General features: G+C 44.9%; 1 protein-coding gene across 3 annotated transcripts in view; it reads left to right on the top strand.

The window, feature by feature from the left end:
• The window catches only part of Sun1 (Sad1 and UNC84 domain containing 1), a 58,565-nt gene that overhangs the window by 10,279 nt on the left and 25,722 nt on the right, over positions 1-22,564 (top strand). For all 3 annotated transcript variants that reach the window (XM_048330663.1, XM_048330656.1, XM_048330647.1), the window contains exons 2-4: positions 4,131-4,227; positions 19,985-20,173; positions 21,884-22,068. In XM_048330663.1, the coding sequence (XP_048186620.1) occupies positions 4,151-4,227; positions 19,985-20,173; positions 21,884-22,068 (451 nt within the window). In that variant the 5' untranslated portion in view covers positions 4,131-4,150. The remainder of the gene's footprint in view (positions 1-4,130; positions 4,228-19,984; positions 20,174-21,883; positions 22,069-22,564) is intronic.

Below are 22,564 nucleotides of genomic sequence, written 5' to 3'. Positions count from 1 at the left end.
AAAAGACATTTGTACTTCCATGTTTATTGCGGCACAATTCACAATAGCCAAAATATGGAAACAACCCAGATGCCCCTCCACAGACGAATGGATCCAAAAAATATGGTACTTATACACAATGGAATACTACATAGCGATTAGGAATGGTGAAATATTGTTGTTCGCAGGGAAATGGTCAGAACTCGAACAAATAATGTTGAGCGAGACAAGCCTAGAACACAGAAAACAAAGGGGCATGATCTCCCTGATATATGACTGTTAACAAAGGGAGACGGAGAGACAGTAGAGACCAAGTCTGTAAAATCAAAAACTGCTTGTCAAATAGTATTCTCCACAGGATTGGGGCAGCGACCCAACAGTATGTAACTAAAACCAAACAATTACTCAACATATAAAGGTCAAAAATTGACCTCTCAGGGGAATACAATAGCTCAAAAGCTAGGTATGTACGTTCATATGACTACTGTCGACATATGGTCTAATATCGACATTACATTTAAAGCCCTAGGCGAACTTTCTTGGGTGTGGCCACATGGCTACTGTATATGTTCTTGATACATTGTATATTGTATATATGTCTACCTGACCTAGACAAGGGATAGAAAAACAGGACGTAAGATATCACAAGAAATGTACACACTGCCCTACTATGTAACTGTACCCTTTTTGCACAACACCTTGTAAAAAAATTTATGTTCAATTAAACAAATAAAAAAAAAAAAGAAGTGGAGCGGTGGCTCAAGTACTAAACCAGCCTTGAGCAAAAAACACTAAGTGCAGGCTGGGAATATGGCCTAGTGGTAGAGTGCTTGCCTCGCATACAGGAAGTACTGGGTTCGATGCCACAGCACCACATATATAGAAAAAGCCAAAAGTAGCCCTGTGGCTCAAGTGGTTGAGTGCTAGCCTTGAGCCAAAAGCAGCCAGGGACAGTGCTCAGGCCCTGAGTTCAAGCCTTAGGACTGGCAAAAAATAAATAAAAAACCAATAAGGTCCAGCTCCTAGACTGAGTTCAATCTCCAATACTGGCACCAAAACAACAAAAACCCTTCAATTAGGGCTGGGAATATGGCCTAGTGGTAGAATGCTCGCCTTGTATATTCATGAAGCCCTGGGTTCAATTCCTTGGCACCACATATAAAGAAAAAGCCAGAAGTGGCGCTGTGGCTCAAGTGGTAGAGTGCTAGCCTTGAGCAAAAAAATAAGCCAGCGACAGTGCTCAGGCCCCTGAGTCTAAGCCCTAGGACTGGCCAAAAAAAAAAAACAAACACAAAAAATACCTTCATTTAATTTTTCCTGTACTTTTATTTAATAGTTTTGTGGAGCACTAAATATTAAAATCTTCTGAATCCCTATCAAGACCCATTCAAGGAGAAAGGAGAAAGAAAGATAGAGAAAGGGAGGGTGGTGGAGCTGAGTGGCCAAGGACAAAAGGCATGGCGAAGGGCTTGTGGAGAGTGAAATGATTGCTTCCTTGGCTTCAACTTAAGTTCCCTCTGCTACAGCCTTTCTTCAAGTAGCTTGCATTTGAGGCATGTGCCACAAGAATAAATAAATTGTGACAACCTTGACTGTGTCATCCTGTAAGTCAGTCTTTGCTTCTTGTGTCAGCACCATTTCCTTTACACAAGTTCAGCCTTTGCATTTCTGTGTACATGTGTGTGTACATGTGTCTGTTCTGGGTTTTGGAGTATCTGTGTGTCTTTGTGTGTGTGTGTGCGTGTGTCTGGCCAGGGCTCTGTGCCCTTGTCTGGAACGCATTCAGGTGGGACATTAAATCTGTGCTGAGACTCGGCACTGCACTGTTGAGCTGTGGACACTGAGTCTCCTTCATGGAAACTTTCCTACCCTTGGGCTAACTGCCTGGAGTCCAGCACATGTCCACACTGGCTGTCTGTGGTGCTTTGTCCCCTCTGTAGCACTGCTCAGTGAACACTTGGGTCCCTGTCACACTGTATCTCTCACATGTGTGCTGAGAGTGTTGGCTGAGGGAACAGCCTGCATATGTTGTGCCTTGTGTGTTCCACTGTTCTCTGGGGTGTGTGAGCTCTGCCCTGGGTCTCTGGCCCACTGTCTTACCAGCCTGTTCCAGGGCTGATGGATCTCAGGAAGGGCAGCTTTGGGACAGCCAGCCCCTCTCCGCATTGCCACCCCCCAAGCATGGTTTCCCCGGCCTGTGGACACCTGTCACTTTGCATGTTCTGTGCCTGTCAGGGCTGCGTCAGCCAGTCCCAGAAGTGCCTGCTTCACCAAGTTTGTGTCACCGCCCCACAGAGAAGCTCAGGTGCAGTAATGGTAAACAGGGCTCACACAGTCACATGGTCAAGGAATTCACTGGGGAGAGAAAAGCTGGCAAAATTGCTTTGGACAGTGAGTGAGTGATGGGGACAAGAAGATGCTGTGGATGTCTCTGGAGGCCGACACAGTTACTTGGCCCAGAACTTTGTGGTTGCTTAGTAAATTATTGCCAAACACAGGGCAGGCAGAACCTTTATTACTGTGCACCTGGGGTGGGGCCCAGTTCCACAGACACCACCCACAGAACCTTAGTGGAGGCTGAAACACTCCTGTGTTCTCTTCTGTGCTGGTTTAGGTGTCCATTCGGGTAGAAAGAGGGAGGTACTATGTGCCAAATTCACACCTGAATATAGTTCGTTTTACTTGGCAGACCACATGGATGCGTAGATGAATGAATCTTACCTGCAGAGGTGTGCTCTTGGTGGGGCTGGTGGTCTGGGGGTCTGAGAAATATGACGACCTTCCAGGTGGTCTCCCTGTGTAGGGTTCTGTGATCCATGGTGTTAGTAGAGATGCTAGGCATGGTGGTACAGACCTACACAGTTCCAGCTACTCAGAAGGCGAAGATAACAATAGCTTGAGTGTGGAGCTAGAAGACACCCTGGATGACACTGTGAGACCTTGTCTCAAAAAGTCCAAATAAGAAAAGAATCAGTAGGTGTAGTTTCAAAAAAAAATTTTTTTGAAGCAGGGTCTCCAAGACTGGCTTTGAATTTGTGTTGCTCCTGCCTTTGCCTCCCAAGTACTGAGATTACAAGTATGTACAACTGCATTTGGCCAAAAGTTTCAGAAATACACTGTGGCCTTTATGAGTACTTAATTTTTAAAGCAATCTGGGTTATTTTAAAGAAAATGAAGTGAAGTAGTTCCCTAGAGTTCAGCCACTTACACATTTTATCTATATATGTATGTATATGTATATATAAAATATGTATTATGGGACTACAGGTCTGCACCATCATATTATATGTAATATATATTTATGTTTACATATTTACATATTCTTATTTTTAATTTTACTTTTTTGCCAGTCCTGGGGCTTGAACTCAGGGCCTGGGCACTATCCCTGAGCTGCTTTTGCTCAAGGCTAGCAATCTACCATTTGAGCTGCAGTGCCACTTCTGGCTTTTTCTGTATATGTGGTACTGAGGAATCAAACGCAGGACTTCATGCATGCGAGGCAAGCACTCTACCACTAAGTCACATTCCCAGCCTATATTTACATATTCTAAGATGCTATTTTTAGTTTATCTTCTGTGAAATTTTCAACAATAGGTTATGATTCATATTTCTATTATGAAGACTTCAAAAAAGCCAAAGTGTATAAGTGTGTGTGTGTGTGTGTGTGTGTGTGTGTGTGTGTGTGTGTGCAAGTGCATGGATATTTTTAGCCAAAGCAAACTTAGTTATTCCAAAGAAACAAGATGACAGCCTGGAAAGCAACATGCTCACATCCCTCTCATAAATTTAAAAACAATCTGTGTGCTGGGTGTGGAGGAGAAGTGTAAACAATGCCCTGAGCTTTTTCATTTTTCATCTGTTCATGTCTGGCTAGTAAAATATAAGTCTTGTCTTGATTTCTCTTGTTTTTGTGTGGTTTGTTTTTTGAGGTGAGTTTCACTGTATGCTTCAGTTTTCCCAGTGCTGGGATTACAAGTGCACATTACCACACCCAACTCTCTTGTTAACTAGACTCAACAGAAGCAGTCCTGGACCGGTGACTTAGAAAACTTGTCTCCTTTTAAAAAAAAAAAAAAGTCAAAATGGGTGGCTGCTCTCTGTGTCACTAGAGTTCTGGTAACTCACCGCAGTCCTCTCTCTCCCCTCTGCAGCATGGTCTGAGACGGTGAACATGGACTTTTCTCGGCTGCACACGTACACCCCGCCCCAGTGTGTGCCGGAGAACACTGGCTACACCTACGCACTCAGGTGAGCTGTGGTGCTGCCCAGCCTGTGGAGGCCGCACACTTCCCTAGTGCATGGTGTCTCCAGAGGCTTGTGGCACCTCTAGCTGCATGCTGTTCGGATGTACAGCCTGCAGCATCTTGTTGCATTTAGTTCTGCAGGACTGGCAAGTTGGCCAGGAGCCAGCGAGGTGGCCCCTAGAACTCTGTACCTCTGAGTCAGCTCATCCGGTAACTGGGTGTTAGTCATCAACAGTGACTTGCCATTTGGACCACACCCAGTTACGGTGGTTGTGATGTGGGTGTCAGCCTGTGGTTGTGGCTAGTATGTGAATTCTATTGATGGCTTGGTGGGCTTTTGTTTTGTTTTGTTTTGTTTTGGTGCTTGCTGGTCCTGGGGCTTGAACTCAGATCCTGGGCTCTGTCCCTCAGCTTTTTTGCTCTAGGCTAGCACTTTGCCACTTGAGCGACAGCACTACTTCCAGTTTTTTGCTGGTTTCTTGGAGATGAGAGTCTGATGGACTTTCCTGCCTGGGCTGGCTTGAACTGCGATCCTTAGATCTCAGCCTCCTGAGTAGCTAGGATTACAGGTGTGACCATCACACCTGGCTGGCCTATTTCTATGGTAGCAGAAATAATGTGACAAGGAAAAGCATTTACCTTTGGGGAGGCCAAGGTTTTGAGAGCATGGCTTTGCCTTTGATCAGGCACAGGTCTGCTGTTACTCATGGTGTGATCAAAACCTTGATGATTGAGTCTTTAAAAAGTTGCTGACCATTTGTGCCTTTGTCCTCTGCCAATAGGCATGGAAACCTGAGCCCTGCTTGGCTATGAGGTGGTGCCAAAAGGATTAGATTGCTAGGTTGGTCAGGACCTGACTGTAGGAAGGAAACTTGGACACCTGGCAAGATGCACAAGGCACAGGGAGGCTCGTGTTGGTTTTCATCAGCTTGGCTTCTAAAGGGAAAATTGCATGGAAACCTGGAGAGAAGTAGGAAGTGTTTTAAGAAAACGCTTTTCAACGCATTGCTTGGGTTCCATGTTTGATTGAACCTCCCTATGACCCAAATCCTGTTGCTCATGTATAGGTGCACTCGTGTTTGGGAGTTGTTTGTTCGATTGGTTGGTTCAGGATCTTGTTTTGTAGCCAGGCTCGCCTCAAACCTACCATCTTCCTGCTTTAGCATCCTGGGTGCTGGGATTATAGGCATGAACCACCACATCCATCTGGCACTTTCTTTTAAGAGCCTTTTACTGTGTCAGCAGAACTCTTCCCTATTCATAGAAAGAGTTATTCTTAGTATGGTCTTTTTAGCTTTTATGACCTATTTTAAGTACTGTGTTAATAGATCACATATGTCCAGCTACCTGCATTTCAGGGAGACTCACGGGAGTCTCCTTAGCGAGACTAGCACATGGACCTGTGAGCGTAAAGTGGGAATGGAAGAAAGCTGGACAGGGCATGACCAGGAATAGTTTGTAAACTAGGCCAGAGATGCACATTGTATTTAAGGGAAGTAGAAAACATCCAAGAACTTGGAATCCACAAAGCTATGTTTAAAGTATAGGACAAGCCAAGGGCTGGTGGCTTGTGCCTATAATCCTAATCTGAGGATTATAATTCAAAACTAGCCTCGGCAAGAAAGTCCATGAGATTCTTTATCTCAAATTAACCACCAAAAAGCCAGAAGTGGAGCTGTGGCTTAAGTGGTAGAGTGCTAGCTTGAGCAAAAAAGCTAGGGACAGTAGCTAGGGCTAGCAGCTCCAAACAAAACAAACAAAAAACAACAAAAGTATAGGACAGGGCTGGGAATATGGCCTAGTGGTAGGGTGCTCACCTCGTATACATGGAGCCCTGGGTTTGATTCCTCAGTACCACATATATAGAAAAAGCCAGAAGTGGCGCTGTGGTTCAAGTGGTAGAGTGCTAGCCTTGAGCAAAAAGAAGCCAGGGACAGTGCTCAGGCCCTGAGTTCAAGCCCCAGGCCTGGCAAAAACAAAAAGTATAGGACAGCCAGTTCCAGTGGCCCACCCCTGTAATCTTAGCTACTCAGGAGGCTGAGATCTGAGGGCCATAGTTTAAAGCTAGCCCGAGCAGAAAAGTCCTTAAAACTCTTATCTCCAATAAACTACCCCAAAAAGCTGGAAGTGGCACTGTGACTTAAGAGGCTCTGGGACAGAGCTCAGGTCCTGAGTTCAATCTCCGGTACTGACAAAAAAGAAGGAAAAAAAAAAGTAGAAAACAGCTTGGCCAGGCCTGTGAGGTGAGAGCAAGTGGTGGCCTGCACAGTTGTGCTGGGTGGGGAGGTGGGGGCTGAGGAGAGGCTCGGGAGGGGGAGGGCAGGGCTGGGAGGGTACTACTCACATTCTTGGCAGCTCTGCCAGGGTGTGAGCTCAGAGACTGGGCTAGGAGACTTTGGTTTAACAACAGAAAATGGGCAGCTTGGCAAAGTGATGAGAGCCACAAGTCTGAGCAGGAGTGAGACTACCAAAAAGGTTGTGAGCCAGGACATGGTGCAGCATGGCAATCTTGGGGGGTGATTTCCAGGACACTGAGCTCCTGTGCCACCCTTTGCCCTGTGCTGGCTCTCCGTATTTCCAGCTTCTTCTGAAAATTCCACCTAGTGTAGGGGTTATGTGTTGATATGCCTTATACAGCTCAAGGCTGTCCCTATTCCTGTCTGATGACATGGAGGTCTCACCCGCAACGCACTGCTCTCATCAGCATCACAGTCACTCCACAGTAAGCAAGTGTTTCTGCTGCCACCCATTCATTCCAGCACACAGCAGTGCTGGTGCCCTCCAGGCCTGACACAAAACCCAGTGTCACACCAAAACCAGTGGCTCTCGCTGCACACAGTGTCCTAGCCAGCCCATTCTTGCCTCCCAGATCCTCAAGCTCACTTTAGAGTGAGCTAAATCAATGTAGGCTGGGTCCTCGCTTTGCATTTGGGCAATTTCTTTCTTTTTTGAATCTTGACTTGTATTTCCTATGAAGTAGTATTAGATCTGGAAGTTGGACCACTTTTTATGTTTGACACAGGGACTTACAATGAATAGCTAGGATTGCAGGTGTGAGCCACTGGTGCCCACTCCTCTTTGTTTCTGTATTGGTATAGTTATATGACTAGTGGTATGATGGGTATGTAGCTTCCAGCCATGGTCTCCAGGAGGCCTCTGTGGTACCGGTTGTCCCTTTCCTTGTAGTATTAGTTGCCCATGCTGTCAGCTCAACCTGTCCATCGTATACCCTCCTCAGCGCTCATATAATGGGTACTGCACTGCAACATTGATGGCCACTGCCTACTGTCAGAGAAGCGGCCTCTCCCAGGAGCCCGCTGGCCCATTGCTGCTGCTCTTCTTGTCACATGACCCTGGAACAGCCAGTCTCTGGCTCCTGCAACCTCCAGTGGAAGGGGAGCCCTCACAGTGGCTGTGGGTAAATGTCCCCTGGCAGACCATGTGCCACTGGAAGGCTAAGTGCTGTGATCTCTGGACACTGCCAGCACTGCCAGTGAACCAGCCCCATGGAGCCAGCTGGGCAGAGCATGGGTGGGAGTGGAAGGTGGGTGGCATCATGTGAGGCTGTTGATATTTCTACCTTTGGGGCCCACTGAGAATTTGTGGGTGCTAGTGGTAAGAAGAGCTGTAGAGAGTTGACGAGGCTGGCAGTGACAAGGAAGGAAATGTCCCTGGAGAATAGAAGGGTCTTGGGGCTTACAGGTTGGCTGTTGTAGGGCTCCCTTCAACAGGAGCTGAGCTCTGTGTGTGTGTGTGTGTTGTGCGTGACTGCATGTATGCCAGGCAAAGGCCAACGAAGGTGGTAAGAGGAGCGCCTCCGAACTAGGGGATGGTATACCTCTGTTCTGTACTGCCCTCACCAGATTGTTTGAGGCCCACCATGTAGGAGCACCATCTCCAAGTTTTGTCTCCTTCAACATTATAAAAAAAATTAGTGATGCAGTTAGTTGAATTCTTGGTGAGGTAGTGTTGCTGAGAGTAGGGGCTCAGGGTCCCTCCTGCATCCACCTTTGTTCCCCTCACCTGGGGGAGCCACCTGGTGAGGGATCAGTGGGCCTGCCACATGGGGGAGTAGCTTGTGGCATGCCTGAACTCCAATCTTCGCAGAAGCCAGAGGTGCGTCAGATGAGCAGCAGAGACAAGGATCCTGTTGTTAGGCATTGGATCCTAGGGGGACCAGGACTAGAAGCTGGGGTGTTCAACTTAGAATCACTGATCCTCTCCTCCTTTTCCCCCTAGCTCTCTGCCCCTAATGCTACTGTGTTACTTTAATCAGGTGTTCAGTGCTTCCCAGCTCCCAGTCTGGGATAAATGGTTTGTTCAGATTTTGTCATTGTGTGCAGATGTGTGGCTCATGGCTTCAGATACTTCAGTCTATAATTGTGGTTCTGTTGCTTCTTGTGGGGAGTACATGGTAGAGCAGGACAGTTCCCCTTGTGATCAGCTAGAGGGAGAAGCGGAGCTAGTTGTACCTCCCCAAAGGTGGGGAGCCCTCCAAAGGCATACCCTTCCTCTAGCCAGGTCCTACTTCCTCAATTTTCCAGAACTTTCCAAATGGTACCACCAGCTGGGGCCAGGTGTTCAAACCCCATGAGCCTGTGGAGAGGACCTCATCCTCAGACCTGAGCATGGGGTGAGGTGGGTGTTTGCTGTTTCATGGAGGATATGTGGGCTCACACTGTGTGATGGGGATGCGTCCTGCTTGACCAATGTCCAGTATCTGCATTTCCATGGTGAGAGTGGGGTGGCCGTGGGACTCAGTGCCCTGGAACTGCCATCGTGACAGTTCACGCTAATCGATTCTGATGTGAAATAACACAATATTTTCAGACTAAAACTGTAATTGTCTATGATATTCTGCTGGGCAAAACTTGATATTTTAGATTGCATTAAAACTGGCCTGCCTCCATGTCCAGCCTTCTTCCACACAGAGGCTTGCCCACCCAAGCCTCTGTGTGGAAGATCACTAGGCCTTAAGTCTCCTAAGCCTTGGTGCCAGTACTGGAGTTTGAACTCTGGCCTCAGCATTGTTTCTGAGCTTTTTTGCCCAGACCAGCACTATACCACTAAAGCGCCACTTCTGGCTCTTTTAGTGGTTAGTCTCAGATTCTGCCCGGGCTGGCTTTTGAACTGTGATCTTCAGATCTCAGTCTTCTGAGTAATGAGGATTACGGGTGTGAGCCATTGGCACCCAGCTTTCCAGAACTGCTGTATTTCTATCCTGTGAAATATGTGATGCAAATGTGTTCTTATGTCCTTACTTTATATAAATGTGTTCCTGGCTACTGCTGATTCCCAGATCCTCAGCCTAACCTGGCTTCCAGACTTGAGCAGACTGGTCTCATGGCCTCTGGCAGTGCTCCCAGGGTGTCACCTGGGGTCTCTGATCTCACTTGAACTAACCACGAGGAAACCTTCAAGATGCCATGCAATTGCTCCAGCATGGCATGAAGATTCCAGCTCACCTCACTGTCTCCCACCAGCTGTGTGCCTCTGAGATAGGTTCCCATCCTGTTCCCTGCCCACCTCTTTTCTCCATCCCTCTTCTCTGATGTACATCACCTCTGTTGTCACCCTCCCCTCTGCAGCTTTCTCCCCGGTGTCCTATCACATCTTGAGTGAAAAGAGTGCTGTTGGTTGACAGCCTTGGCTGCAGGCAGCCCACTGCCCAGGGGCATGTTCTGGGCTCTGGGCAGTGGATTTTGACTCAGAAGAAACTTAGTAGCCACACAGAACTGTCTTTTTAAAAATTATTTTTAAATTACAATTATAAAGGTGATGTTCAGAGGAGTTACAGTTTCATAAGTCAGGTAATGAGTACATTTCTTTTTGGATACCCTTACCCTTTCCCTCACTCTCTCCCAGTTTTCCCCTCCCACCCCCTACCCACAAGTTGAATACAGTATTTTATACAATTGCAGGCATATAGGCATTGCACCTTTGTGTTCCTTTCTTCAGAATATCTTCCTTTGGTCTCCCTCTGTGTGAATGCCTAGAGTAATTTATCATATCCTGGTGTTTTTAGATCTAGCTTCCACATATGAGAAAACCATGAGTTTTGTGTCTCTGATCTTGGCTTACCTTACTTAACATGACTTGTTTAGGTCCATTTATTTCTCTGCAAATGACATAATGTTTCCAAAGGCTGTGCATCCGTCTGTGTGAATGCCTAGAGTAATTTATCATATTCTGGTGTTTTTAGATCTAGCTTCCACATATGAGAAAACATGAGTTTTGTGTCTCTGAGCTTGGCTTACCTTACTTAACATGACTTGTTCTAGGTCCATCCATTTCTCTGCAAATGACATAATGTTTCCAAAGGCTGTGTAAAATTCCATTGTGTATAGGTGTCACATTTTTTTTATCCACTCATCTATTGTAGGGCATGTGGGCTGTTTGCATATTGTGGCTATTGTGAATAGTGCAGTAATGAATGATATGCAAGTGTCTTTACGGTATCCTGGCTTGTGGTATTCAGGGTAGATGCCCAGGAGTGGTGTGCCTGGATTGTAGGGAAGATCTGTGTTTAGTGGTTTGTTGGGTTGTTTATTTTTTTTTTGTTGTTGTTGGTTTTACTTGTCAAGATGATGTGCAGAGGGGTTACAGTTACATACTCAAGGTAGTGAATACATTTCTTGTCATACTTGTTACCTCCTTCCTCATTTTTCTCCCACCTTTCCTCCCCCCAGCCCAACCCCACCCCTTGCTTTCATTATTTCTTTTAACCTTTCCCATGATGGACATCATCATTCTAGTCTATAGACATCATCATTCTAGTCTATAGTGCTTATGAACTTTATGAATATTAACAAAACAATTCCTTCCAGGTCCGGTGGTAAGTACATTTCTTTCCTTTTGTTTAGTGTAATCTGCTCCTTCATGTTATCTCATTTCTTCCCTCCCCCACTGCCCTTGAATTGCTTAGTTTGTTCTCATCAATGTCCATTGCACCTGTTGGGCCCCCTCTACTGTATTTTTTTTCACCCACTTTCCATTCATTCTGTGCTCTCCTCCCAGTTTCCCTCAGATGTGCATGTGTATATACTGTATGTGAAGTAAAGAATGTAGGGTCTTCTAAATACTATAAGACTAAGAAGAGGTCCTTTGTTTCCTTATCTTTGGAGTTCTTTTCAGTCTGAATAATACTTTAGGTACATATATAGTAGTGTTTGGGTTTTACTTTTTGGTGCATTTCTCCCAAGACTGTCCTTTTTTGGTCTCGCTGTGAATTGGTATCTTGGGTCCTGTTTTCTTTGTTATGTCTCTTTGCTATTTAATTCTAATACCTGCATATCAGGGAGACCATGAGCCATTTGTCTCTCTGTTCTTGGCTTGTTTCACTCAACATGACTTTTCTAGTCCTGTCCATTTTCCTGAAAATGCCATTATTTTTTTTTATCATTTCTAATAGCTGTTTAGAATTCCATTGTATATAGGTACCACATTTTTTGGATCCATTTGTCTGTAGTGGGGCATCTGGGTTGTTGCCATTCCTTGGCTACTGTGAACAGTGCAGCAATGAACATGGAAGTGCAGGTGTCCTTGTCATATCCTGGATCATGTTGCTCAGAATAGATGCCTAGGAGCAATATAGCTGGGTCATATGGTATGTCAATGCTGAGTTTTTTTTTTTGTTTTTTTGTTTTTTTTTGGCCAGTCGTGGGCCTTGGACTCAGGGCCTGAGCACTGTCCCTGGCTTCTTCCCGCTCAAGGCTAGCACTCTGCCACTTGAGCCACAGCGCCGCTTCTGGCCGTTTTCTGTATATGTGGTGCTGGGGAATCGAACCTAGGGCCTCGTGTGTCCGAGGCAGGCACTCTTGCCACTAGGCTATATCCCCAGCCCCAATGCTGAGTTTTTTGAGGAACCTCCGGACTGCTCTCCAGAGTGGTTGAACTAGTTAACATTCCCACCAGCAGTGCAGTGGGGTTCCTCTTTCTCCGCATCCCCTCCAGCATTTGTTGTTGCCTGAGTTCAGAGTATAGACTGTTCTGACTGGGGTAAGGTGGTATCTCAGGGTTGATTTTATTTGCATTTCCTTTACTGCCAGGGATGCTGAGCATTTCCTCATGTGTTTGTCTGCCATTTCTATTTCTTCTGTGAAGTCTCTCTAGCTCCCTTGCCCCTTTAGTGATTGGTTTATTAGGTTTGGGAGGGATTCGTTTCTTGAGCTCTCTGTATATGATGGATCTTAGGCCTTTGTCTATTGCATTGCTGGTCAATATCTTTTCCCATTTGGTTGGCTGTCTTTCTAGTTTAGTAGCTATGTCTTTAGCTGTGCAGAAACTTTTTATTTTAATGTACTCCTATTTGTCAAGTCTGCAGTCTGTTGTGCCCCTGGAACTTTGTTCAGGAAGTCCCTGCCTGTGCCTATACATTCTAGTGTCTTTCCTATTCTGTCCTGCAGTAGTTTCAGATCTGATGTGAGGTCTTTGATCCATTTTGAGTTGGTTTTAGTGCATGGTGACAGGCTAGGGTCCACCACTTTGAGTTTTCTGCATATGGCTGCCCAGTTTTCCCGGCACCCATTGTTGAAAAGGCTGTTTTTTTCCATTGTATGTCTTTGGCTCCTTTATCAAATAACAGCTGAGTGTAAGCATGTGGTTTTATTTCTGGGTCTTCTAATCCATTCTAATCTATTCCATTGATCTTCGGGTCTGTTTTTGTGCCAATACCAAGTTGTTTTTGTTGTTATGGCTCTAATAAATCTGATGTTGTGATACCTCCTGCACTGCTTCTTTTGACCAGAGTTGCTTTGGCTATGCTAGGTCTTTTGTTGTTCCATATGAATTTTTGGATTGTTTTCTCTATTTCAGTAAAGAATGTCATTTGGATTTTGATAGGGATTGCATTGAATTTGTATATCATCTTTGGCAGCATGGCCATTTTCACCATATTGATTCTACCTATCCATGAGCATGAAAGGTCTTTCTATTTCCTGGTGTCCTCTTTGATTTCTCTTTATTTATTTTTTTGGCCAGTCCTGGGGCTTGGACTCAGGGCCTGAGCACTGTCCCTGGCTTCTTTTTGCTCAAGGCTCGCACTCTGCCACTTGAGCCACAGCACCACTTCTGGCCATTTTCTACATATGTGGTGCTGGGGAATTGAACCCAGGGCTTCATGTATACAAGGCAAGCGCTCTTGCCACTAGGCCATATTCCCAGCCCCAATTTCTCTCTTTAGATTTTTATAGTTTTCACTAAATAGATCTTTTACATCTTTGATTAGGTTAATTCCTAGATATTTTATTCTTTTTTTTTTAGCTATTGTAAGTGGGGCTGTTTTCATGATTTCCTTTTCTGTTTGTACATTATCGGTGTACAGAAAGACTACTGATTTTTGTGGATTGATTTTTTTTTTTTATCCTGCTACTTTGATGAATTGGTTTATTAGTTCTGGGAGTTTGGCAGTGGAGTTTTTTGGGTCCTTCAGGTATAAGATCATGTCATCTGTGAATAGGGATAGTTTGATATCTTTTTTCCCTATGTGGATCCCTTTAATAGCCTTTTCGCTCTGGCTAAGGATTCCAGAACTATATTGAATAGGAGTGGAGAAAGTGGGCATCCTGTCTTGTTCCTGATTTTAGGGGAAATGGTTTTAGTTTTTCCCCATTTCGTTGTTGGTGTGTCGCATATGACTTTTATTGTTTTAAAGAATGTTCCTTCTGTTCCTGTTTTCTCCATAGCTTTTAACGTGAATGGGTGTTGTATTTTGTTAAAGGCTTTTTGAGCGCCGACTAAGATAACGATGTGATTCTTGGCCTTGGCTCTGTTAATGTGGTGAATTACATTTAATGATTTGCGTATGTTAAACCAGCCTTGCATCTGTGGAATGAAGCCTACTTGTTCGTAATGTATGATTTTAAAAAATTTGTTTCTGGATTCTGTTGGCTAATTTGAGGAGCTTTGCATCTGTGTTCATAATGATGATTGGTCTTTAATTCTCTTTCGTTGTTTGGTCCTTGCCTGGTTTGGGGATGAGTATATTACCTTCATAGAATGAGTTTGGGATTTTTCCCTTTGCTTCTAATTCACAGAAGAGTTTGAGCAGTATTGGTATTAGCTCCTCTTTAAAAGTTTTTTAGAATTCTGTGGTGAATCCATCTGGGCCTGGGCTTTTCCTTATTGTAAGACTTTTGACTGCTTCCTATATCTCATTGTTTGTTATTGGTTTATTTAATTGACTTATATCTTCTTGGTTCAGTTTGGGCAGTTTATATTTCTCTAAAAATTCATCCATGGGCTGGGAATATGGCCTAGTGGCAAGAGTGCTTGCCTCCTACACATGAAGCTCTCGGTTCAATTCCCCAGCACCACATATATGGTAAACGGCCAGAAGGGGCGCTCTGGCTCAGGTGGCAGAGTGCTAGCCTTGAGCGGGAAGAAGCCAGGGACAGTGCTCAGGCCCTGAGTCCAAGGCCCAGGACTGGCCAAAAAAATAAAATAAAAATAAGAATTCATCCATTTCTGTTAAGCTTTCCTTTTTTAGTGAATATAAGTTCTGGAAATGGTTGTTTATGATTGTTTGGATGTCCTGTATGTTTGTTGTAATTTTTCCTGTGGATTCCCTGATCTCACGGATTTGAATCTCTTCTCTTTTTTGTTAGTCTTGCAAGAAGTCTTGTCAATTTTCTCAAAAAAAAACCCAAATAACTTTTTGTTTTATTAGTTTGTTGTATAGTGTTTTTTTTTTTTTTAGTTTCTCTCATTGATTCCCACCCTAATCTTTGTGATCTCTCTCCTTTAGTAGCTTTAGATTTAAATTTTTCTTGCTTTTCTAGCAGTTTTTTTCTTTTTGTCAGTTGTGGGGCAGTTGTGGGCCTGGGCGCTGTCTCTGAGCTCTCCAGGCTCAAGGCTAGAGCTCTACCACTTGAACCACAACACCACTTCTGGTTTTCTGGTGGTTAATTGGAAATAACAGTCTCACAATCTTTCCTGCCTGGGCTGGCTTTGAACCATGATCCTCAGGTCACAGTCTCCTGAGTAGCTAGGAATACAGGCATAAGCCACCAGTGCCTAGCTGCTTTTCTAGAAGTTTTAATTGCATCATGAGGTTTGCTTAAGCTGCTTCTGTTTTCTTGATGCTTGAGCTAAGGACAATAAACTTGTACCTCAGCACTGCTTTTGCTATGTCCTAGAGGTTCCTTTATGATGTATTTTCATTTTCACTGAATTGTAGGAACTCTCTAATTTCTTTTTTAATTTGCTCTGTGATACAGGTGTTATTCAGAAAAATGTGCTGTTCAGCCTCCATGTATTTTATTGCTGCAGTATCCTTTGTTGTTAAGGACTAGTTTGATTCCGCTATGGTCAGATAGAATCAAGCAATAATGTCAATACTCTATCGTATTTGCTAAGGCTGTTTGTGAGAACTATGGTTTAATCAATTTTGGAGTATGTTCTGTGGGCTGCTGAGAAGAGTGTGTATTGAGTCGTTGTTGGGTGGAATACTCTGTATGTCTGTTGGGATAATGGTGTCATTTAGTTCTGAGGCTGCTTTGCTTATCCTCTCTGTGGTTGACCTCTCTCTTGGTGAGAGTGAAGTATTAAAGACTCCCACTACTATTGTATTTGGGTCTATCTTGTTCTGTAGTCCTGAGATATTTGTTTGACGTAATTAGGTGCTCTGTTATTAGGTGAATATAAGTTGATGACTGTTATATCCTCTTCATGGATTGTTCCCTGTACTAATAGGTAATGACCTTCTTTGTCTTTTTTTTTTTTTTGGCCAGTCCTTGGCCTTGGACTCAGGGCCTGAGCACTGTCCCTGGCTTCTTTTTGCTCAAGGCTAGCACTCTGCCACTTGAGCCACAGCGCCACTTCTGGCCATTTTCTGTATATGTGGTGCTGGGGAATCGAACCCAGGGCCTCCTGTATACGAGGTGAGCTCTCTTGCCACTAGGCCATATCCCCAGCCCCTCTTCTTTGTCTTTTTTAACTGATTTTAATGGGAAGTCTAGCTTGTCAAAACCAGAATGGTTACCCCTGCCTTCTTGCCAGGTGCATTTGCTTTTTTTTGTTCTTTTTTTTTTTGCCAGCCCTGGGGTTTGGACTTGGTGCCTGATCACTGTCTCTGGCTTCTTTTTGCTCAAGGCTAACTCTCCACCACTTGAGCCACAGTGCCACTTCTGGCCTTTTCTGTTTATGTGGTGCTGAGGAATCAAACCCAAGGCTTCATGCATGCTAAACAAGCACTCTACTGCTAAGCCACATTCCCAGCCCAGTGCATTTGCTTGGAAGGTCTTTTTCTATCCCTTCACTTGGAGTTCTTTTTGTCCTTGGCTGTGAGATGGGTCTCTTGGAGAAAACAGATGGATGGGTTTTATTTTCGGAACCACTCTGCTGTTCTTTTTCTTTTGATAGGAGAATTGAGTCCATTAATGTTTATGGTTATTACAGGGAGATGTGTTCTTTTTCCTGCTTACCTGTATTTTGCTTCTTTTCTTTTGTTGTGTTTATTAAATTGATCTCTTATTGACTTCTATCTGATGTGGTTCCCTTGTCTTGACTGTTTTCTACTGACTGAACTCCTCTTAATATTTTTTTTTTGGAGAGCTGGCTTTTTGTTCATATATCCCTCTAATTTTTCTTTATCATTGAAACTTTTGGTTTCTCCATTGAATGTAAATTCTAACTTCACTGTGTATATCAGTCTGGGTTGGCAGTTATTGGCCTTCAGGGCTTGGATAGTACTCTTCTAGGCTCTTCTTGTTTTGAGGGTTTGTGTGGAGAGGCTCGCCATGATTGTGATTTTCTTTTCATTGTAGTATAGCTCCTTCTTTGTTTTTGCCACATTCAAAATAAGCTCTTTGATACTCATGTTTGATGATTTTACCATGATGTGTCTGGAGGTGTTTATTCTAAATTAGATCTTGTGGTACTAGGTGTTCTGTATGTTTCTGCTATGTGGGTAAGGTTTTCTCTTATAAGGCTGGGGAAATTTTCTGTAATTTTATTGAATAAGTGTTGCATATCTTTGTTCTGGTATTCCTCTCCCTCTTCAATACCAATTATACACAGATTATCTCTTGGCTTTGTCTACCATTTTTTGGACTTCCCTGGTGAATTCTGAGTGTTTTTTTTCCCCACTTCCATGAGTTTTTTTCTATCTCCTCTGATTTATCTTCTACTCCTGATATTCAGTTTTCCACCTCACATTCTGTTATCTGTGGCTTCCATTGTAGTTTGTATTGTAGGATTTGAGCCATTTATAGTTCCTAGATAGGTTCTCAAGGTGTTAATTTCATCTTTTAAGGAGTTGAACTTTGTACCTATTTAATTTTTTCCTGCATTTCCACTCTCAAGGTGTTAATTTCTTCTTTTAACAAGGTGCTTGCTGTGTTTATCTTTTTTTTTTTTTTTTTTTTTGCCAGTACTAGGGCGTGAACTCAGGGCCTGAGCACTGTCCTTGGCTTCTTTTTGCTCAAGGCTAGCACTCTACCACTTGAGCCACAGCGCCACTTCTGGCTTTTATTTATTTTGCCTGTCTTGGGGCTTAGACGCAGGGCCTGAGCACTGTCCCTGGCTTCTTTTTGCTCAAGGCTAGCACTCTACCACTTGAGCCACAGTACCACTTCTGGCCTTTTCTATATATGTGGTACTGAGGAATCAAACCCAGGGCTTAATGTATGGGAGACAAGCAGTTTTCCTCTAGGCCATATTCCCAGCCCTGCTATGTCTCTGTTTATTTGCATATCTTTTTTACTTCCTGAAGTTCCTTGAGAGTTCTTCTTTATGCTCTTGAAACTGTTTTTGAGATTCTGCTTTTATATCCTTGGCCAATTCTGTCTTCATATCCTGAACATTTTTTAATTTTTCATTTCTTCTTCACTCCTACTGGAGTTCTTTCCTGGGTTGCTGTTGGCTTTTGGAGTTGGTGTACTGACTTAACCGTTCATGAACCTTGTAATTTTTCTTTGCAATTTACACATCTGAGAAGCAGGGGGTGTGGGAACTGTGTCCCCGCCCTTGTTGGTGGCTGACAGGTGGCAGCCTTTGCTTGGTCCTGTGCTGGTTCACACTAGGCTGCCTACCAAATGACACCCCAGGCCAGCAGGTGCGGAGCTCACACCTTGCTTTGTTGTAGCTGAATGAGAGCTCTGACAGCAGACTGTCTTCTGTGAAAGCTGAACTGGTTGTATTCAGGGTTAGGCATTGCTTCAGAAGGGCCTGGCTTTCAGCAAGTCTGCTGGGTTTTTTGTGCCTTGGCCCCAGGTTATTTCTCTCCCCGCCTGTGGCCCGTTCGGCACTCCACTGCTTGGACTGCCTGTCCTATGTGTGTATGAGCACACGCGTATGCGTGTCTGTGTGTGTGTGCCCCGACTGCTGCCAGGGTGCTCACACACCACTTTTGGATGAGTGGTAGATTCAGCCGGTTTCTCTGTGGGCCAGTGCTTTGCCACCATGATGCATTGTCCTTTGTAAGCCGCCCCCCCCACCCCTGTTCCCCCCTTCCCCACTTCCCCCCAGCAAGTTGTCTATTTGGCAAGACTTGGCGTGTTAGAAACCTTCCTCCTGCTGGCTGCCTGGAGTGCACGTACCTAAGCATTCCCACTGGGGAGCGCCCTGCCAGCTGCTGGCTCTTGCAAGCTCCCAATCACTAGTACTCTGGGAGATGTAGGGTCCTAATGCCCACCATGTGTGGGATTTCTCCCCCCTGCAAGCTGAGCAGTGAGGTGGAGGGAGTGGGGGAGGGCTCTATCTAGTCTCTTTGACCCCTTAAAATGAGGTGCTTCTTAGGCATGGGATGGAGTGGTCCAGGTCAAGGTCTGTGGGTCTCTGTCAGAACTAGTTGGGGGATCCCTAGCACTGGTCCTGGAAAGTGGATGTGTCCTCCTATGTTGTGAGAACTCTCTGGGTCTGGGTGTGGTGTTCACCTCTGCTCTCAGTCCCTGTGCTGTCCAGCTCCCTTACCATGGGAGTTTTCTGCTCTCAATCCTGCAGTCCCTGGCTTTTTTTCTTTTCCAATTCCTGTGATTCTCTGTTTGAATTTTCTTTGTTGTCCATCTCTTGCGGGGGGGGGGGGGGGTCGCAGTTGGAACTCCCAACTCACTGTTTGGATTGAGCTGGGGTGATTCCCTGTTGTTTCTGTGCCATCTTCCCTCTCCTATGTTCAGTTTTTTGAGGAACCTCCAGAGTGGTTGTACTAGTTTACATTCCCACCAACAGTGCTATAGAGTTCCCCACCCGCATTTGTTGTTCTGATTCACCATGTTGGCCAATCTTAACTGGGGTGGAATGTAATCTCAGAGCTGTTTTGATTTGCATTTCCTTTATATCCAGGGATATTGGGATGGTGTATCTTTGCATTGATTTCCTGGTTCTATAGAAGGTATTAGAAGTCATGAACTCACTTTTGTGTCTGTCTAGCTTTGGTATATTCAGCACATAGGTGGCTCTGTCTGAGCTTAGCTTTCTCTCTCCTCCTCACACCTAATTGTATTAAATTTCACAGTGTCACCCAAGTGCGCTCTGATGGAGTTGCCCAAAGTGAGGATCCTCATGAACTTCTGTTCTCAGGGCAAGCTGAGGCCTATAGGGTATCGGCAGGTGGACTGAGGGTGGTGAGAATATACACTGCAAGCACCTGTTCACCCATTTTTGTGTCACTTTACTTTTACTCTAAAGGAATCATCCAGCAACAGATTGTGTTTAAAACTCAGTTTCTCTTTAAAAACAGGTTACTCCTGCTTATGGGTTGTCCAGTTTGGTTCAGACTTGGACAGCAAGTATCATTTCTCTCTCCCACACATTTTTCCTTCCAGTTCAAGTTATTCTTCTGATGCACTAGATTTTGAGACTAAGCACAAACTGGATCCTGTATTTGATTCTCCAAGAATGTCCCGCCGTAGTCTTCGCCTGGTCATGAGCGCATACAGCACTGACAGTGGCCAGGCTGGGGACACACACTCCAGCAGCAGCAGGGCTGTGATGCTCAAGGACAGAGCAGCCAGGTGAGCACTGCACAGCTTGGTGCTGAAACCAAGCCAGGAATCGTTCATGTTCTCCTTAGGTTTTAGAATGTACGTGTGTGTGCACACATCCACCCTCCAGAATCACAGTTCCACGTTACAAGTAAAGACTGACACTAATTCTGGAGTACCATAGTGACAGGTCTGATACCTGCAGGGTGTAGCTGGTGTGCTGAGCTCCACATGCTCACAGGCAGAAGCCGCCTCACCCCAGTGATGGCCTGCACCACAGAGTGTTGAAGAGGGAAGGGTCTTGACCAACCTGCAGCACAGATGACCTGACCTTAGTGGTTGAGTGTATTCTTCATATACATTAATTAACACTGAGATGTGAATTTGATCTGTGACTGTCTATGTCCCCCTACCACTGCTATGCCAAGAAGTAGTAAAAGCTCCTGCAGTCTGGACAGTGAGACAAAACATAATCTCACGCCTGTAATCCTAGCTATTCAGGAGGCTGAGATCTGAGAATTGTGGTTCAAAGCCAGCCCAGGCAGAAGAGTCCTCATGAAACTCTTACCTCCAATTAACCATTTAAAACCCAGAAGTGGTACTGTGTGGCTTAGGAGGTAGAGTGTTAACCTTGAGGCTCAGGGACAGCGCCTAGACCCTGAGTTCTAAGCCCCACAATCAACAAAAAAAAAAAAAAAAAAAAAAGCTAAGGGACAGTGCCTGGGCTCCACAATCAACAACAAAAAAAGTTAAGGGACAGTGCCTAGGTCCTGAATTCATAGTACACATGGGCGCAAGGGTGTGCGTGCACATGCGCGCGCGCGCGCGCGCACACACACACACACACACACACACACAGTGGTGGACAGTGCCTAGGTCCTGAATTCATAGTACACATGGGCGCAAGGGTGTGCGTGCACACGCGCGCACACACACACACACACACACACACACACACACACACACAGTGGTGGTTCTCTCCAGAATGAGGGCTGTGGGATTGCTGGTACCTCTCTGAGTCATCTAGAGTATTACATACTCAAGAGTCAGATTCAGCAGGTTGGTGGTTAAGCCAAGAGCCAGTGGATTCCAACATAAGTTTGGTGTGGGACCTACACAGCTGTACTGAGGGGAAGAATTGGAGTGCACACCTGGTGACTAACATTCACTTACGCGAGCACTGCCTCTCACCTCCACCCATCCCCAGGACAGGCCTGGTGTCATCACTCCATGTCACCACATTCTATTCCAGGTAGGATCCCAATCAGTTCTAAAGGCTTTGCTTTTGGTCAGGTATAGCAGATTTGAATGCAGGTGTTTTTCCAGATTGTTACCTATACTTGTGCCTAACACCATTCCATGTTGACCAGTGACTATAAGAAATAGTAGGGATAAAAAAATAAAAAGAAATAGTAGGGAGTGTTGATGTGTGTGGTTGGTTACAAAGGGGGGGGGGTTATATTGGTTCATTTTTATGTTTAGATTATTTTAAAATTTGAATGATTTTCAATTCATTCTAAAAAATGATCAGAAATTATTTCGTGTTTACAATTTTAGATGGATTTCCTGAATTCCAGCCTAAGAATTCCTTGTGTAGATAAAGTGCTATTTCATGGCAGCAGGAAAGATAGTTTGCTACAAAATGCTCTTTATTCTCTGCCATAGATTGGTGTTGGCAAAACCCAATCATTCTGCAGTTACTAGAAACTGTCTGTAAACTTATTTCTTGTTCCTTGTTAGATCAGTAAAGCAGCGCAGAAGCGCAAGCAAGCCGGCTTTTAGTATCAACCACCTGTCCGGGAAGTCTGTATCCTCTGGCATCAGCCAGGACAGCTCTTGCAGCCTGCAGGGCACTTCAGCTCTGCGGCCTCCTGTACTGGACGAGTCTCTGATCTGTGAGCAGACCAAAGTGGACCACTTCTGGGGTGAGTCACTGGAGATGTGGACGGCCTCATCTCCAGCATGGTTACTTCTGCAATTATTGGTATGGGAAGAAGCAGGGTGTGGCCAGGTGGTGGGTCTGCCACCAGAAGGCAGGGCTGTCTCCATGAAGGCTGTGGGCACTACTTGCATGTGTTGCCTTGTCTGCTTGGCTATTACATTGCTTACTTCCATGTGAAAGATGAAGTGGTGACTGTTTCCTGAATGCATGGTTTTTGTGACTTGTAAAAACTGGCCAGTGTATTCCTGGAAAGCTCTAAGCAACATGGCAGCCAATGTGTTTTCTGAGTCATTAAAGAACCTTGTATGGACTTGCCTGAGAAGCAGCATCTGTGGTCTGGCTGGAGGTGTCCCCAAGGCTGAGCACAGTGAAGGCCTCTTCAATGAGGGACTCAGCTGCTTGTTGAGTTCAGTTTATGTTTTGCTTGCCCTCTGAGGCAATTAGAAGACCCAGATTCGTTTCATAAATTCTGTGTGCTC

Source organism: Perognathus longimembris, chromosome 1, assembly GCF_023159225.1.
Source record: "Perognathus longimembris pacificus isolate PPM17 chromosome 1, ASM2315922v1, whole genome shotgun sequence".
NCBI classification, from domain to species: Eukaryota; Metazoa; Chordata; class Mammalia; order Rodentia; family Heteromyidae; genus Perognathus; species Perognathus longimembris.
The sequence above is the reverse complement of the archived record's forward strand: the minus strand, read 5'-3'. Positions and strand labels throughout refer to the sequence as shown.